This window comes from Littorina saxatilis, linkage group LG11, assembly GCF_037325665.1.
Source record: "Littorina saxatilis isolate snail1 linkage group LG11, US_GU_Lsax_2.0, whole genome shotgun sequence".
Lineage (NCBI taxonomy): Eukaryota > Metazoa > Mollusca > Gastropoda > Littorinimorpha > Littorinidae > Littorina > Littorina saxatilis.
The window spans coordinates 12,615,140-12,632,003 of NC_090255.1; the positions used below are offsets into that span (position 1 = coordinate 12,615,140).

The window sequence follows — 16,864 nt, forward strand, 5'->3', positions numbered from 1 at the left end:
AGCGTGCAGCGCATCATGGCGACGTCACCCACCGTGACGGACGACATTTCATGCTCCATGTGCTTTCTCGTTAAATACAATTTGACAGTAGATCTAAGTTTCATCAAATATCCACTTCAGATCTAATTTTCTCCCAGCAGGTGCTGTCCAGACTGCGCAGCGTGCAGCGCATCATGGCGACGTCACCCACCGTGACGGACGAACTGTCATGCTCCATTTGCCTGGAGCTGTTTGACCAGCCCGTCCTGCTGCCCTGTGCCCACACCTTCTGTCGCAACTGTCTGCGAGAGTTCTGCGCCAAGCAGCCGGCCGTCAGAGACCAGGAGGGGGATGGAGAACCCGGGGGCATCACCATACTGTGTCCCAAGTGTCGTGCCAGTGTCACGCTAGGTGAGTGTGTTGTATGGAGGGGGATGGAGAACCCGGGGGCATCACCATACTGTGTCCCAAGTGTCGCGCCAGTGTCACGCTAGGTGAGTGTGTTGTATGGAGGGGGATGGAGAACCCGGGGGCATCACCATACTGTGTCCCAAGTGTCGCGCCAGTGTCACGCTAGGTGAGTGTGTTGTATGGAGGGGGATGGAGAACCGGGGGGCATCACCATACTGTGTCCCAAGTGTCGCGCCAGTGTCACGCTAGGTGAGTGTGTTGTATGGAGGGGGATGTGAGAGATGGAGGAAGGGGGGGGGGGGTATTAGAGATGGGGGGGGGGGGCAGCCAGCCGTCCGAGACTAACAGGACGGTGGAGATCCGGGGGGGGGGGGGGGGGAGTCACCATACCGTGTCCCAAGTGTCGCGCTAGTGTCACGCTAGGTGGGTGTGTCGGTGTGTGTGCATGAAGGGGGGGGGGGGGGGCGAGAGAGAGAGACAGGGGATGAGTTCTTCGCCAGGCTATTTCAATGAACCCTTAGTATTATAACCTTGACCATGATCCTTTGACCTTGGCCTTATGACGCAGCACATTCGAAGGGCGTCGTTAAGCCTCAAATTAATTGAATAAGTCGACTTTACAAAGCTGGCAGCGCGAAGCTTTGACACTGAAGTTTTGATAAAAGTCGACGAACATTTTTGGCTTTATTGAGGACAGCCTTTAGACGAACATTTTTCAAAATTGCAACGGATTTAATAATTTTAACATATTTCTGACACGACTTTGTCCTTGACCTCGTGACCTTGCAGGTCCAGAGGGCATCGACGGGCTGCCGAAGAACACAACACTTGCCAACATCATCCTCAGCTTCGAGGAGGAGGGGCAGCGACAGAAGACCGTGGCTCCTTGCGACGTCTGCGACAGCGACCCGCCCCGCAACGGGTTCAAATCCTGCAGTGACTGCACGCTCACATTCTGTCGCACGTGCTTCGCGCAGCTCCATCCACTCAGGGGTGCCTTCACGCACCACGTGATCACAAGCCCCTCCCCCTCAGAACGCAAGGGCGACCAATCGGAGGTCGACTCTTTGCGGATCTCTCGCAGCGAGAAGCGTGTACCTATGGCGTTGCTGCGAGTGCGGTCGTTGAGTCCTCTTCCTAAGGAGCAGGTGGGTCTGATTTGTATGGGCACTTTCGAAATTTCGAAAAAAAATAAATGCTTTATTTGTTTAAGTAAAGGAAATAATGCTTAATCATAGTCAACAATCCAAAGAAACAAGAACGGTTAATTTATGGAACGTTTATTGTAGATTAAACAAAAATGTAAAAGTACGTCTACCTACTGGGTTTGTAGTGGACTGATTGACATAATAATAATAATAATAATGGAAACTTATAGAGCGCTTACCTAGAAGCTCTAAGCGCTTTACAATGACATTGCTATACACATGTACAAAACCAAAATACAGCATTAAGACACAAAAAGAACAGGAGTACAAAAGCAAATTCATCGTTTAACCTTTGCCGGATGCCGCTTTTGACTACACACTCCCGACGATGCGGGTTTGTCTGAACCCATACATTTGAAAGAGGGTTTTTACCGTTTATTCCTCTAACGACGATGCGGGTTTGTCTGAACCCATACATTTGAAAGAGGGTTTTTACCGTTTATTTCTCTAACGACGGGGTGGGTTCAGGGAAACCCACAGCGCTACTTCAGTGGTTGCATCGAGTTTCTCCCTTCACCGACCTCTTGCAGGGGAGGGAGAGGGGGAGGGAGAGGGGGAGGGAGAGACTGAGAGAGACTGAGAGACTAAGAGAGAGAGAGAGAGAGAGAGACTAAGAAAGAGAGAGAGAGAGAGACTAAGAAAGAGAGAGAAAGAGAGAGAGACTAAGAAAGAGAGAGAGACTAAGAAAGAGAGAGAGGGAGAGAGACTAAGAAAGAGAGAGAGAGAGTCTAAGAAAGAGAGTGAGAGACTAAGAAAGAGAGAGAGAGAGACTAAGAAAGAGAGAGAGGGAGACTAAGAAAGAGAGAGAGAGAGAGACTAAAAAAGAGAGAGAGACTAAGAAAGAGAGAGAGAGAGAGACTAAGAAAGAGAGAGAGACTAAGAAAGAGAGAGAGACTAAGAAAGAGAGAGAGAGAGACTAAGAAAGAGAGAGAGAGAGATACTAAGAAAGAGAGAGAGAGAGACTAAGAAAGATAGAGAGAGAGAGACAAATAAAGAGAGAGAGAGAGACAAATAAAGAGAGAGAGAGAGACTAAGAAAGAGAGAGAGAGAGACTAAGAAAGAGAGAGAGAGACTAAGAAAGAGAGAGAGAGAGACTAAGAAAGAGAGAGAGAGAGAGACTAAGAAAGAGAGAGAGAGAGAGACTAAGAAAGAGAGAGAGACTAAGAAAGAGAGAGAGAGAGAGACTAAGAAAGAGAGAGAGACTAAGAAAGAGAGAGAGACTAAGAAAGAGAGAGAGAGAGAGACTAAGAAAGAGAGAGAGAGATACTAAGAAAGAGAGAGAGAGACTACGAAAGATAGAGAGAGAGAGACAAATAAAGAGAGAGAGAGAGACAAATAAAGAGAGAGAGAGAGACTAAGAAAGAGAGAGAGAGAGACTAAGAAAGAGAGAGAGAGACTAAGAAAGAGAGAGAGAGAGACTAAGAAAGAGAGAGAGAGAGACTAAGAAAGAGAGAGAGACTAAGAAAGAGAGACTAGAGAGACAAAGAAAGAGAGAGAGAGAGACTAAGAAAGAGAGAGAGAGAGACTAAGAAAGAGAGAGAGAGAGAGAGACTAAGAAAGAGAGAGAGAGAGACTAAAAAAGAGAGAGAGAGACTAAGAAAGAGAGAGAGAGAGACTAAGAGAGAGAAAGAGAGACTAAGAAAGAGAGAGAGACTAAGAGAGAGAGAGAGAGAGACTAAGAAAGAGAGAGAGAAACTAAGAGAGAGAGAGAGAGAGAGAGAGAGAGAGAGAGAGAGACTAAGAAAGAGAGAGAGAGAGACTAAGAAAGAGAGAGAGAGAGACTAAAAAAGAGAGAGAGACTAAGAAAGAGAGAGAGAGACTAAGAGAGAGAAAGAGAGACTAAGAAAGAGAGACTAAGAAAGAGAGAGAGACTAAGAGAGAGAGAGAGAGACTAAGAAAGAGAGAGAGAGACTAAGAGAGAGAGAGAGACTAAGAAAGAGAGAGAGAGACTAAGAAAGAAAGAGAGAGAGAGACTAAGAAAGAGAGAGAGAGAGAGACTAAGAAAGAGAGAGAGAGAGACTAAGAAAGAGAGAGAGAGAGACTAAGAAAGAGAGAGACTAAGAAAGAGAGAGAGACTAAGAAAGAGAGAGAGAGAGACTAAGAAAGAGAGAGAGAGAGACTAAGAAAGAGAGAGAGAGAGAGAGACTAAGAAAGAGAGAGAGAGACTAAGAAAGAGAGAGAGAGAGAGAGACTAAGAAAGAGCTAGAGAGAGAGAGAGACTAAGAAAGAGAGAGAGAGACTAAGAAAGAGAGAGAGAGACTAAGAAAGAGAGAGAGAGAGAGACTAAAAAAGAGAGAGAGAGACTAAGAAAGAGAGAGAGAGAGACTAAGAAAGAGAAAGAGAGAGAGACTAAGAGAGAGAGAGACTAAGAAAGAGAGAGCTAGAGACTAAGCGAGAGAGAGAGACTAAGAAAGAGAGAGAGAGAGACTAAGAAAGAGAGAGAGAGAGACTAAGAAAGAGAAAGAGAGAGACTAAGAAAGAGAGAGAGACTAAGAAAGAGAAAGAGAGAGCGAGAGACTAAGAGAGAGAGACTAAGAGAGAGAGAGACTAAGAAAGAGAGAGAGAGAGACTAAGAAAGAGAGACAGAGAGAGAGACTAAGATAGAGAGACAGAGAGAGAGACTAAGAGAGAGAGACAGAGAGAGAGACAGACAGAGAGACAGACAGAGAGAGACAGAGACAGACAGTCAGATAGACGGATAGACAGACAGACAGACAGACAGAGCAACTGACAACAGACATACAGACAGAGAGATACGGACAGACAAACAGAGAGACAGACAGTCTCTTGGAGACAAACAGGCAGACAGACACTGTTCCGCCACTTTGGTAATTATGGGTGTAGCAGAACCCGCGCCGTCGGCAGAGGGATAGTTACAATCACTAATACTCTTTAAAAAGTATGGGTATGTGTGAACCCGCGCCATCGGTAGTGTTTATGTAAATTATCATAATCAATTAATTCTGATGTTTTGTCATGTACACACTAAAAATTTGCAGACAGAGAGCAAATTAGGTGTGTGAGAGATACTTAAAATTTCAAAACGATACCTTTAATGGTTCCAGAGTTACAATGATTTTAGTGTGTCTCTGGGTACAGGTGAACCCAGGAAGCACGGCAAAGGTTAAATCCATGCAGTCACAAACAAACACACGCGTGCGCACGCACATACGCGTGCGCATACACACACACATGCTATCACCACACACATGCACAGATACACACAGACACACAGACATACGTTCACACACACACACACACACACGCGCACGCACGCACACGCGCACACACACAAACACACACACACACACGCATACAGACAGGCGCACACACATACATACATGTATACTACGAGATGACCAAGATATCAAGAAATCAGTTAATTCGGGTGACTCTTCAACATCCAAAAGGCGAGAGTCGATGATCTGTTTATTTTTGGGAGATACAGGCGCACATTCAGACAGAGAGAGTCAGCTCATTTTTACCGTGACTGTAACACGGCAGCTTGTATACGGCAGTTTGTGATGTCCATGTATGTGTTGTATATTGTCTGAGCGATCTCTCTTGGTGGTCCATGTATGTGTTGTGTATTGTCTGAGCGATCTCTCTTGGTCTACATGCACACACAAAAAGGTTATATTACCAAATGGGTTTCCATAACCGTCCAAGGCTTTAAAAAATAAACGGAAGACTGCTACGCAATTACTGAGCTACATGTAGAGTGGACTAACATTTGGTTTACATAATTATGTTTACTGTGGTTTCAGGAATATATGGAGAGGATTCGCAAGAACATCACACGCAAGAGAAAGGAGCTGAAAGGCACGCTGAAGGAGGCTCAAGACCTGCTCAAAACTACTGAGGTCAGTCACACAACATCGTGATGCACGTGAAACTAAACTTAGCAAACTACAAAAACCCAACCCAACAAAAACACCCGACCACATCGTATAGCTGTGTTTTGAGGTAATAATAAGAAACGGCCACAAAATTAATGATCAAACATTCATTTCATGAAATTTTTCTCGAAAACGGAGTATGGCTGCTTTAATGGTGGCGGATGGGGGGGGGGGGGGTGTGGGGGTGACACCGTCATACATGCAACAGCCTACTCTAAAACACAAGTGTACGTAGGAGTAGCACAGGCCATGAACTCAGAAGAAGTGGAATTTCATAAAACCCTTATTATATACTCGCTTTCACGGATGAAGCAGAGTCGTGAAAAACACGAGTGTACGCGAGAATCGCTGTTTTTGAACACAGAAAAAGAAGAATTTCATAAAACTTGAATGATCATGCGTGCTTACCAGGATGAAACAGAGGACCAGATGAAGCAGATCAAGTCCATCAGCTCCAAGCTTCACGAGGGAGTAGCGGACAGAGAGGGCGCCATGTTGGCTCTCTGCACGCGCAGGCGTCACGAGGCGGTCACGTGCTGTTATGGACTAATCAGCGACGCGCAGGGACAGATGCTGGAACTCGATCTATTGGACGAGAAGTTCGGGCAGCTCCTTGTGAGGGGACCAATCATGGACATCTCTCATGTGAGTAGATTTTTGTTTTTAGATGTATAGCTCATAGCGGATGATGTGGGTCGTGTACGACCCATATTTTCTAAAAAAATAATAATTAAAAAGGATAAAAGTAAATATTATGGGTCGTTCACGGCCTACAACATCCGGACTGTGTAGTTTAAATGACGCCATCGTTTATTTTTGTGTTTACAAAGATAATCCTTACCAAAAAAGCCGTCGAGGGAAGGTTTATTCTATGGTGTTTGAGGATTACATGAAGTCTTAATCAAAAACTCCCAATAGTTTAAGAGATAGGCTTACTGACGCTTTTGTGAGGCTCTAAAAAATATGTTATTGTGAAGTAACGGTAATCCATGAGTGTGTGTTTGTGTATGTTCATATGCTAATGATGTTTGATTAGTCTACCTGTATACTCTGTTCTAATCAGAAAACTTTGTTCTTCTCCTCACAGGAACTCTCGTGTCTAGAAGAAAGGTCAGTGGCTCCGTCAGCATGTCTGTCTGTCTGTCTGTCTGTCTGTCTGTCTGTCTGTCTGTCTGTCTGTCTGTCTGTTTGTCTGTCTGCGTGTCTGTCTGTCTGTCCGTCAACATGTCTGTCTGTCTGTCTGTTTGTCTGTCTGTCTGTCTGTCTGTCTGTCTGTCTGTTTGTCTGTCTGTCTGTATATATGTCTGTCTGTCTATATGTCTGTATGTCTGTCTGTCTGTCTGTCTGTCAGTCAGTCAGTCTGTCTGTCTGTCTGTCTGTCTGTCTGCATGTCTGTCTGTCTGTCTGCATGTCTACATGTCTGTCTGTCTGTCTGTCTGTCTGTCTGTCTGTCTGTCTGTCTGTCTGTCTGTCTGCATATTTGTCTCCATGTCTGCCTGTCTGTGTATAAACCTGTTTGTCTTTCTGGCTATCTGCCTGCCTATCTTTCTGTCTGGGGAGGGGGGGGCAGACAGACACACTCTCTCTCTCCCCTTCTCTCTCTCTCTCTCTCTCTCTCTATAGTGGAAAAAGTCGACCATCACAAAGTTCTAGGTGTCCACATCGATAACAACCTGTCTTGGTCAACTCACATTGAACAACTTAGTAAATTAGTGTCAAAGAAAGTGTACCTCTTATCTAGAATTAAACACTTCCTTAATTGTCAAGCCAGGAAGTTATTTTTCACTGCTCATATTCAGTCTCTTATTGATTACGCATCCACTCTATGGGACTCTGCAAGTGATAATTCCCTAAAGCTACTCAGCAGATTACACAAAAGAGCGCTAAAAGTAGTATTACTCAAACAGACTACTCTCACCGACTCAGACTACATCAACATAGGGGTCCTACCTCTGAAGTCAAGAATGAATTACAACAAAGGAATAATGATGCATAAAATTATGACAGAAAATGCACCCGAAACCATTTGCTCAAAGTTCTCTTTGAAGAATTCGCACCACTTTATAAAACTAAACACTCCTCTTCCTAGGATAGACCTATTTAAATCAAGTCTTGTTTATTCAGGAAGCAGCCTCTGGAACGCTCTTCCGGACGCCCTGCGGCAATCCACCAACACAGATTCTTTTAGAACCAAATATTCTTTCCATTTAATGAACTCTATGAACAAATAAACTTGATTGGTATGTTTTCTTTGTATACAGTTGTTCATTATTGGAATTATGGTTTATTGTGACAAAATCACGAAGATTTGGCTCTGTAATACATTGTTTGCTGAGCTAATGTATTGTTGGGTTACTTTCCGTTTATTTTCATTGCTTTACACCCAATTTTGAACACTACCTTATGATCTACAATGCTTCTACATAATGCGCTTCATGTACATAAACTTATATGTTCTACCATTAATGTTTTTATGTAACCTTTTTTTCCCTAGTCATAGTTATAGTAAAATAGTTTAGTCCCTCTTTAGGGCGAGGGCCAGATGCAAAAAAGCATATCTATGCTTATTCTTGTCACCCTCGAAAAATAAAGATTTGTCATTGTCATTGTCATTGTCTCTCTCTCTCTCTCTCTCTCTCTCTCCCTCTCCCTCTCCCTCTCTCTCTCTCCCTCTCTCTCTCTCACTCTCTCTCTCTCCCTCTCTCTCTCTCTCTCTCTCTCTCTCTCTCCCTCTCTCTCTCTCTCACTCTCTCTCTCTCTTTCTCCCACTCTCTCTCCCTCTCTCTCTCTCTCTCTCTCTCTCTCTCTCTCTCTCTCTCTCTCTCTCTCTCTCTTATTTGTGTACAACCTTTCAAATCGGCAGATTAACTGAATATTTGGATCACTCGTTAGTGCAAGCAACTTGATTTTCTTTATCGAAGTTGCCTAGACAGGACTCTTCTTTCAGAAATCAAAGAGACAAGAAATGACCGTTATTTTCATACTGTAAGCCGATACATTTCCACTTGATCACAGCGACTGATTGGTTATTGTCGGTTACGTTAAAGGTATGATTTGTGTGGTTTTCTTTGGTCTTTTGTCTTCCTTATTATTTTTCCTACCAATATCACACCTGTTATTGTTAATCCAAATCGGACATTCAGGAGTTTTTTTTTAACTTCATAGCCACCTAGTAGCGTGTAATATAAGGAGCGAATCTGTTTTGTTGCCAAATTGAATGGGCAACTTATTATGTTTGTCAGAAAATTGCAGTAGTTTCACAAGCACATCGTGTCAGGGAAAATAACTTGTCTCTGACTATTTAAAGGTTGTTGATTGCCGTGCTGCTCTCCCTTACTTGCTTCAACTTAAACTGCACACGGTTGCGAGGCGTACTGTGACAAAGCGCACTGCCCTATCTAGCGCGGTGGGAATTCTGTCATATCTAGAACAATCGTGCACTTGGTGAAGAGTTTTTGAAATTTGGCATGGAGTTAGGTATGGTCATAAGGTTTTCAAAAACCATCGCAAACAAATTCAACCTTACGTTTTGTTGCCTGTTTGCGCAAAATTCAATATGGCCGCAGACGGAAGCAGTAAATGTCATATAGCAGCTCCCATTATTACTAGAACCTTGACAAATGTCTGCTATCCCATTTTTTCTAGTGCAAGGAATCCAAATATGAGATCTCTGGTGTTTCACCGCTATTTTCAGGGTCAAAGGTCATTTTTCAAGGTCATTTCAGTTAACAAAGACGATAACTTTGGAATTTATAAACTTCAAAAGATGAAATTGGTTGTACACCCTTGCGTGAGCCCTGTGAGCTCACGGTTCAAGTTCTTGAACTCATGACTAACTATTTAGTTAAACACGAATTATGGTGCTCAGAATTGTCGATGTTATAGATATGGTCGACTGGTCGTAAGTTCTGGACTTAGTCACTGGCACTGTTTGCGCAGCCTCCTTCACACTTGCACAGTGGACCACAGCGAAGACCAGCGCGATGACACTTGCAGTTTCCTTTGCAAGCAACCAAGCAGCCACAGTGGAGCAACAGTGAGCACCCTGTGCTGGCGTCAGGCAGACTTGTCCAGTATGGCATCCATGCCTTGGTTCTCTCGTTCCATTCCCATCCCCATTCACTTGGGTTTGGGATGTTGGAGGTTTTGGACAGAGATGGACAGATGAAAGCTGCGATGAGCAATGCTCGCTTTGTGTGCTGGAACAACGCATGCTGTGTTGGTGGGATGGATTCCAGAGGTTTGAGACCAACAGTAAACATCAGCTTTCTTGCTTCGTTGACAGACGTTGACCTACAGTTTTTGCTGTACATCAGCACAGTGAAACGCTCCAGACGCTGCATGTGCAGTGAGTCGAGTGTGAGGCTGGTTGGGTCCTGGGTGATGGCGATGAAGGTGTCAGTGACCTCAGCAAAAGTGGCCCATGCATTCCATGCTGTCTTTTTGCCAATTCCGAACATGGCCGATGTTACATCTCATCCTGTGTAGGAATGAAAGAAGGGAAGTGCCTGGCAGCGTTGAGGTCCCAGCTGTTGAGCAATGTAATGTACTGGAATGTCTCTGAATGTCTTTCCTGACCCAAATCCAATCCAAAGCTCTGACAGTTTCAGTTGATCAAAGTGATGGAGGGCAAGAACCACCACATCTGTGTCCACTGTCCTGAGGTAGGCCTTAGTGTGTCCCTGTTCAGCAGCATGGCAGAGGTGAAGCACCATCCGTGTGTCAGCTTCTTCTTGGTGGCAAGGAGATAAGGCTGATATATCTGTTGGTCTGTTAGTGAGTCAGGAGATGATATCTTGCATCAGTGGTATGTAGCTCTAGTTGCTCACTGATGAACTGGAACAGCTCATCCTTGTTGTCAGACTCCTTGAGGAACTTCTGCCAGTCAGCTCCCTTTGGAATAGGTATCTTTGCTGAGACTCTAGTTCGCTTTCCTTCACTTTCACCCCACTTGGCCAGAGTCTGTGATTTGAGACTTGCATCCTGATATGTGTCCCAAACAACATCCACTCTTGTGGTGTTGTTGGTCATCTGGCTCTCTAAGAAGGGTAGCAAATGCATAAGTGTGTATTCTTCAAACACAATGGCACGCTAGGGCTTGACAATATGGATGATGGCTGGCATATCCAGTACGATCACAGAGGCTTCCTTTGCTGCAGGAGAGCGTCCAGGATCAGGCATTCCAGGCAGGCAGCCAAGAAGAGCAGACTTTGTACCTGACATCAGTTTTCCACGATCACACAAGGAATGAGATTCACGCTGAATCTCATGTCTGAAAAAGTCGTCTATGAAATATCAACATCAGATCGTCCTAGCAAGGACAGAAACAACTTGGTGATCAGCGCCGCATTTGCTCTTGCTGATCCCAACTTGTTAGCACCATTCTTCAGGTCCACAGGTGGCCGGTTGCTGAAAGTGTACACATTGGCCCTTGGGATAACATCAGACAATGGTTTGGAGCAAGTTTCAAGTCTGTCCCTCACAAATTCTGTAAACATGGCCTTGCCGATGTTTGGAGCTTCCCTCAAGCAGTTGACAATTACTGGGTCCATGACTTCACCGGTGTCCAGTGTGACGAACAGGGAGCCTGTCTCCTTGAATGGGTTGACCACTGTTCCCTCTTTCACAAGATAGAGCAGTGCTTTGAGATGTTTCAGGAACTTGTTTTGTTCAGCAACAGAAGACTCTGGGTGCTCAAAATTGACTTCTCTGTTTGAAGCTGAAAGACTTTCGTTTTCAAATTCATCAATGACTCTCAGGACCTCTGGTTTTGAGAGTTCAATAAACTCTTTTTCGGGGTCCTGATTTGGCCTATTATGGTCCGCTGGACCCGAAAAGCAACAGCTAACTAACTAACTAAACTCTTTTTCCTCTGGCTGACCAGAGAGTCCTTTTGCTCCACTGTCCTCCTGCAGGAATGTGATGCTGTGCTCCTGGCTCTGGTCAAGCGCCATGAGGGAGAACTTCTTGTCACTGCGCTGCACAACGATCTTCCCTTCCTCAAATGCTTCATGGACACTTGCATGGGTCTCTGGCAGACAAGCCATGTCCTTCAGGAAGACATGCATCCAGCGGGCATAGTTTGTGTGCCCAAAAGCAAAAAACCATGGGCTATGAAGGGGGCCATTTTGAAAGACATATGTACCTTTTCAGCTTAAATGGTGAGACTGAGATATTCAAGGAGTTCAGAAATAGACTCCCAGTGGTCGAAAACATGGGTATAGAGACTAATTGTTTCTTTTTAAGTTGAGTAGGTTCAGAGTTATTACACTCTGAAATGAAATGACCTTGAAAATGACATATGAATGACCTTTGACGTTAAAATGACGTCCAAACGTCAAATCCATCTTGGATATGGGTTGCTTGCACTAAAACACATGTGAAAAGTTGTATTTCTCAATGCTGTCGTGGTAACAATGGGTGTAATTTAGCAGTCCTTTTTCCGGGTGGCGGCCATATTGGATTTTGTGCAAACAGACCAATCGAGGTCAAGCTCAATTTGTTTGCGATGGTTTTTGAAAACCTTGTGTCCATACCTACCACCATGCCAAATTTCAAAGACTCTTCACAAAGTGCACGATCATTCTGAATTCCTTCTCAGCTAATCTGTTTCCTTGGTTTGGTTGTCCGTCAGACTTTCTAGCAGTCCGTCTGTCCATCTGCCTATCCGTCCGTTCTTCCGTCTCTGAGTCAGCGTGTGCATGCCTCTGGTCTGCTCTGTCTGTCTGTCTGTCTGTCTGCCTGTCTGTCTGTCGTGTCTGTCTGTCTGTTCTGTCCCGTCTGTCTGTCTGTCTGTTCTTTCTGTCTGTCTGTCTGTCTGTCTGTCTGTCTGTCTGTCTGGTCTGTCTGTCTGTCTGTCTGTCTGTCTGTCTGTCTGTCTGTCTGTCTGCCTTTTTCTGTCTGTCTGTCTGTCTGTCTGTCTGTCTGTCTGTCTGTCTGTCTGTCTGCCTTTTTCTCTCTGTCTGTGTACTTCACATGTTGAAAGTTCAAAAATGCGAACACAGGCGAAACACAGACAGAAATATAGAGAAATACTACATTGCTTGCTGTGTGTTACCAGACAGAAAGATAGAGAAATACTACATTGATTGCTGTGTGTTACCAGACAGAAATATAGAGAAATACTACATTGCTTGCTGTGTGTTACCAGACAGAAATATAGAGAAATACTACATTGCTTGCTGTGTGTTACCAGACAGAAATATAGAGAAATACTACATTGCTTGCTGTGTGTTACCAGACAGAAATATAGAGAAATACTACATTGCTTGCTGTGTGTTACCAGACAGAAATATAGAGAAATACTACATTGCTTGCTGTGTGTTACCAGACAGAAAGATAGAGAAATACTACATTGCTTGCTGTGTGTTACCAGATTTACATGAGTTCAATGTTTTTTTTAAATATTAAAATGCGAGCGAAAGCGAGCTTTTCAATATTTTAATAAAGCAAACCGTGTAAACCTGGTATCACAAAGCAAGCCATGTTGTATTCTCTTTATCCTTCATTCTGTACACGCGTGCCTTCTGCTCCAAACGTAATACGGAGTAGACGCGTCCAAATCGAAGACGCTCCTATGGAAAATCGATCTCTTCCAAAGCCTCACGAAATCATTGACGTCTAAGCACAAAGACGACACTGTAGGCATAATAGCGTCATATGTAAGTTTTCTATAACAAATAACAAATAAACTAATCCAACAATGAACAAGCCATTTTATGTTTTAGATAATTGCATTTTATTGTAAGTGTGCGTTTTGAGTGTGTGTTTGTGCGTGTGTGTTTGTGTGTGCTTGCGCGCGCACGCGCGTGCGTGTGTGTGTGTGTGTGTGTGTGTGTGTGTGTGTGTGTGTGTGTGTGTGTGTGTGTGTGTGTGTGTGTGTGTGTGTGTGTGTGTGTGTGTTTGTATTCTTATTTAATTTGATTTTATTGTATTTTATATTTTTTATTTTGTCTGATTTTATTTTACTTTACTTTACTTTCCATTTTATTTATTTTATTTTATTTTATTTTTTCGCCCAAACACAAAACAAGAAACGAACACGACAGATAAAATGGCAAAGTCGAGACCATGTTTCTGGGGAAATTCCATTAAAGCGAACGTCTATCGATGTTAAGTTGAGGGAAATGGCGCCACTAGGGCACTGGAAGGAGGGCATTAATGAATTAAACAAATGTTGTGCAAATGTACTGCGCAGTTTCGTATAAAACAAAAAATAAAACCACGGTAATGGTTGCTCTCTCTCTCTCTCTCTCTCTCTCTCTCTCTCTCTCTCTCTCTCTCTCTCTCGCTCTCTCTTTCTCTCGTCTCTCTCTCTCTCTCTCTCTCTCTCTCTCTCTCTCTCTCTCTCTCTCTCTATTTAGTGAAACCCAACAAATGCTGGATGGAAAGGTTATCCCTGCATAATTTACAACAGTTAGTAACGATTCCAACAAGAGTTACAGCTACCTCATCTACGCTTATAGACCATATCTGTGTGTCAACTCGAGCTAACATTATTGAAACCTCAGTTCCAAGTTTTAGCTGTAGTGATCATTTTCCAGTGTGCCTCACGTGGTCGAAAAAAGGGGTTAGAATCCCAAAACGAAAACATAAATTTATAACATATAGGTTATTTTCAAAACTTGATCAAGATTCATACCTTTCGGAACTCAGTTGTACACATTTTTCAATGATTTATAATTATACTGACCCCGACGAAGCATTTGATTTATGGTACAACTTGTTTATAAAAGTATATGATAAACATGCACCATTTCGAACCTCTCGTGTGCAGCAACATCCCAAACCTAAGTGGCTTACAGACGACATTCAACATGCGATTGATTACCGCGATTTTCTTAAACGTAAGGGAAAAGAAGAAGAATACAGAAAACAGAGAAACAAAGTAACGTCCATGAAACGGGCAGCTCGTAGAAAGTATTACCGTGAGCTCGCTGCATCCAGTTCAAAACAAAACTCAAAAGCCATCTGGAAGGTGATCAACCAATTATCTCGTAAAGATACAGTAAAATCTTCCGTTATTGATATACCTGCTGATGATCTGAACATTCATTTTACTTCTATTGTTGACAAAATAATTACAACTGATAGATCGAAACAGAATAATCTGGACAAGTTGAAACAGTTTTGTGATTCAAAAAATATTACCCATAATTTAGACATTCCTCTGCTATCTGTTAGCGAAGTCTTCCATTATCTGTTGTGCTTAAAACAAACAGGTACTCGTGGTTTGGATAATCTTGATGGGAAAATTCTGAAGTTGTCTGCCCCTTTTATTGCAGAATCCCTTACATATGTTTATAATTTGTGCCTTGACAAATCCTACTTTCCCACCAAATTAAAGGAGGCGAAAGTAATCCCGCTATTTAAATCAGGTAGTTCTTCTGACCCCGCCAATTACAGACCAATCTCAATTCTTCCTGTTTTATCAAAACCACTTGAAAAACACATATTTACACACTTGACCACTCATTTGAAGAAATACGATCTTATACATTCCAACCAGTCAGGTTTTAGAGAAAATCATTCGTGCCACACAGCATTAACAAACCTTCTTGAAAGTTGGCTTAGTAGCATTAATAATAATCAACTCTGTGGTGTCCTATTCGTCGATTTTGCTAAAGCTTTCGACGTTATTAATCATGAATTACTATTAAGAAAATTAGTTGAATATAGAATGTCACCCCAAACCTTATGCCTGCTCTCCTCTTTCTTAGCCGGGCGAGAGCAGTCTGTCTGCGTTAATTCAACCGTATCCAGCAAAAGACCTGTGTTATACGGGGTTCCCCAGGGTTCTGTCCTTGGACCACTACTCTTTTCCCTGTATATTAATGATCTTCCTCTTAGTATTAATGATGACTGCGAACTCTTTGCTGACGATACGACCCTACACACTACTGATAAAAAATTAGACAAAGTTTATTCATCGTTGCAGAACAGTGTAGATGATCTCATTCATTGGACGGAGTATAACCACATGAGTCTTCACCCTAAAAAGACCAAATACATGTTAATAACAACAAGACAAAAGAGACAAAACAATCCTCATTCCATATTAATTGGTAACGACGCAATAGAGGAGGTAGGAGATCATAAAGTTTTGGGAGTAAATATCGATAATAATTTGTCTTGGGCCCATCATGTTCGGTCGGTATGTAAAACAATGTCGAGAAAAATATATCAGTTAAATAGAATTAAACACTTTCTTGATCAGCACTTAAGGTTATTATACTTTTACGCATATATACAAACCATCACAGATTATTGCTCAACCATCTGGGACTCTGCCAGTGATAATATTTTAAAACCATTGTTTAGTTTACATAGGCGAGCGCTGAAACTAATTTTACTGAAACAATCCAGTCTTGATTCGATGATTATAAGAAACTTAAGATTCTCCCATTAAAAGAAAGATTTAAATTAAATGAAGGCGTGCTCCTTCACAAAATACTTTCCGGCCGTGCACCACGAACTTTCGTTGCAAACTTTAAAGTCAAACCAAACCGAAAGTTTAACGTCCCAATTCCAAGGATAGATCTCTTCAAATCAAGCTTAGCCTATTCTGGTAGCGTCCTGTGGAATTCTCTCCCGGAATTTGTGAGAGTCCCAATGAGTCTCAATACTTTCAAAAAACACCTTTCATTGTATTTTATGTTAAATTACGAAACGTCACAGTGATGGAAGACTTCATTTGGTTATATTTTCATTTGTCCAAAGCATCAGTGTTCATTATATCCACACAAAAACACTCAAAGCTTTAATAACACATTTACTCATGCATGTGTATTCAGCATTGTTTTCACTACGTTACATATACGACGCTTTATATTTGTGTATAATATGTAATGTGTAAATATTCATATGTTGTTGTTTTTCTCTACCTTTTTATATTTAGTCAAGTTTTGACTAAATATTTTAACATCGAGGGGGAATCGAAACGAGGGTCGTGGTGTATGTGCGTGTGTGCGTGTGTGTGTGTGTGTGTGTGTAGAGTGATTCAGACTAAACTACTGGACCGATCTTTATGAAATTTGACATGAGAGTTCCTGGGAATGATATCCGCGGATGTTTTTTTCTTTTTTTCGAGAAATACTTTTGATGACGTCATATCCGGCTTTTTGTAAAAGTTGAGGCGGCACTGTCACACCCTCATTTTTCAATCAAATTTATTGACATTTTTGTAAAGCAATCTTCGACAAAGGCCGGACTTCGGTATTGCATTTCAGCTTGGTGGCTTAAAAATTAATTAATGACTTTGGTCATTAAAAATCTGAAAATTGTAAAAAAAAAATAAAAATTTATAAAACGATCCAAATTTACGTTTATCTTATTCTCCATCATTTGCTGATTCCAAAAACATATAAA

At 42.5% G+C, this 16,864-nt stretch overlaps 1 protein-coding gene across 2 annotated transcripts in view; it reads left to right on the top strand.

Annotated features, from left to right (window-relative positions):
- Positions 1-112: 112 nt before the first annotated feature.
- Positions 113-16,864, top strand: part of LOC138979772 (uncharacterized) — a 42,883-nt gene continuing 26,131 nt past the window's right edge. The window contains exons 1-5 of one of the 2 annotated variants that reach the window (XM_070352510.1): positions 113-390; positions 1,180-1,538; positions 5,366-5,461; positions 5,909-6,142; positions 6,585-6,607. In XM_070352510.1, the coding sequence (XP_070208611.1) occupies positions 174-390; positions 1,180-1,538; positions 5,366-5,461; positions 5,909-6,142; positions 6,585-6,607 (929 nt within the window). In that variant the 5' untranslated portion in view covers positions 113-173. Of the gene's footprint in view, positions 391-533; positions 640-1,179; positions 1,539-5,365; positions 5,462-5,908; positions 6,143-6,584; positions 6,608-16,864 lie in introns of those variants that run through there. The other variant, XM_070352511.1, reaches the window with a different exon arrangement.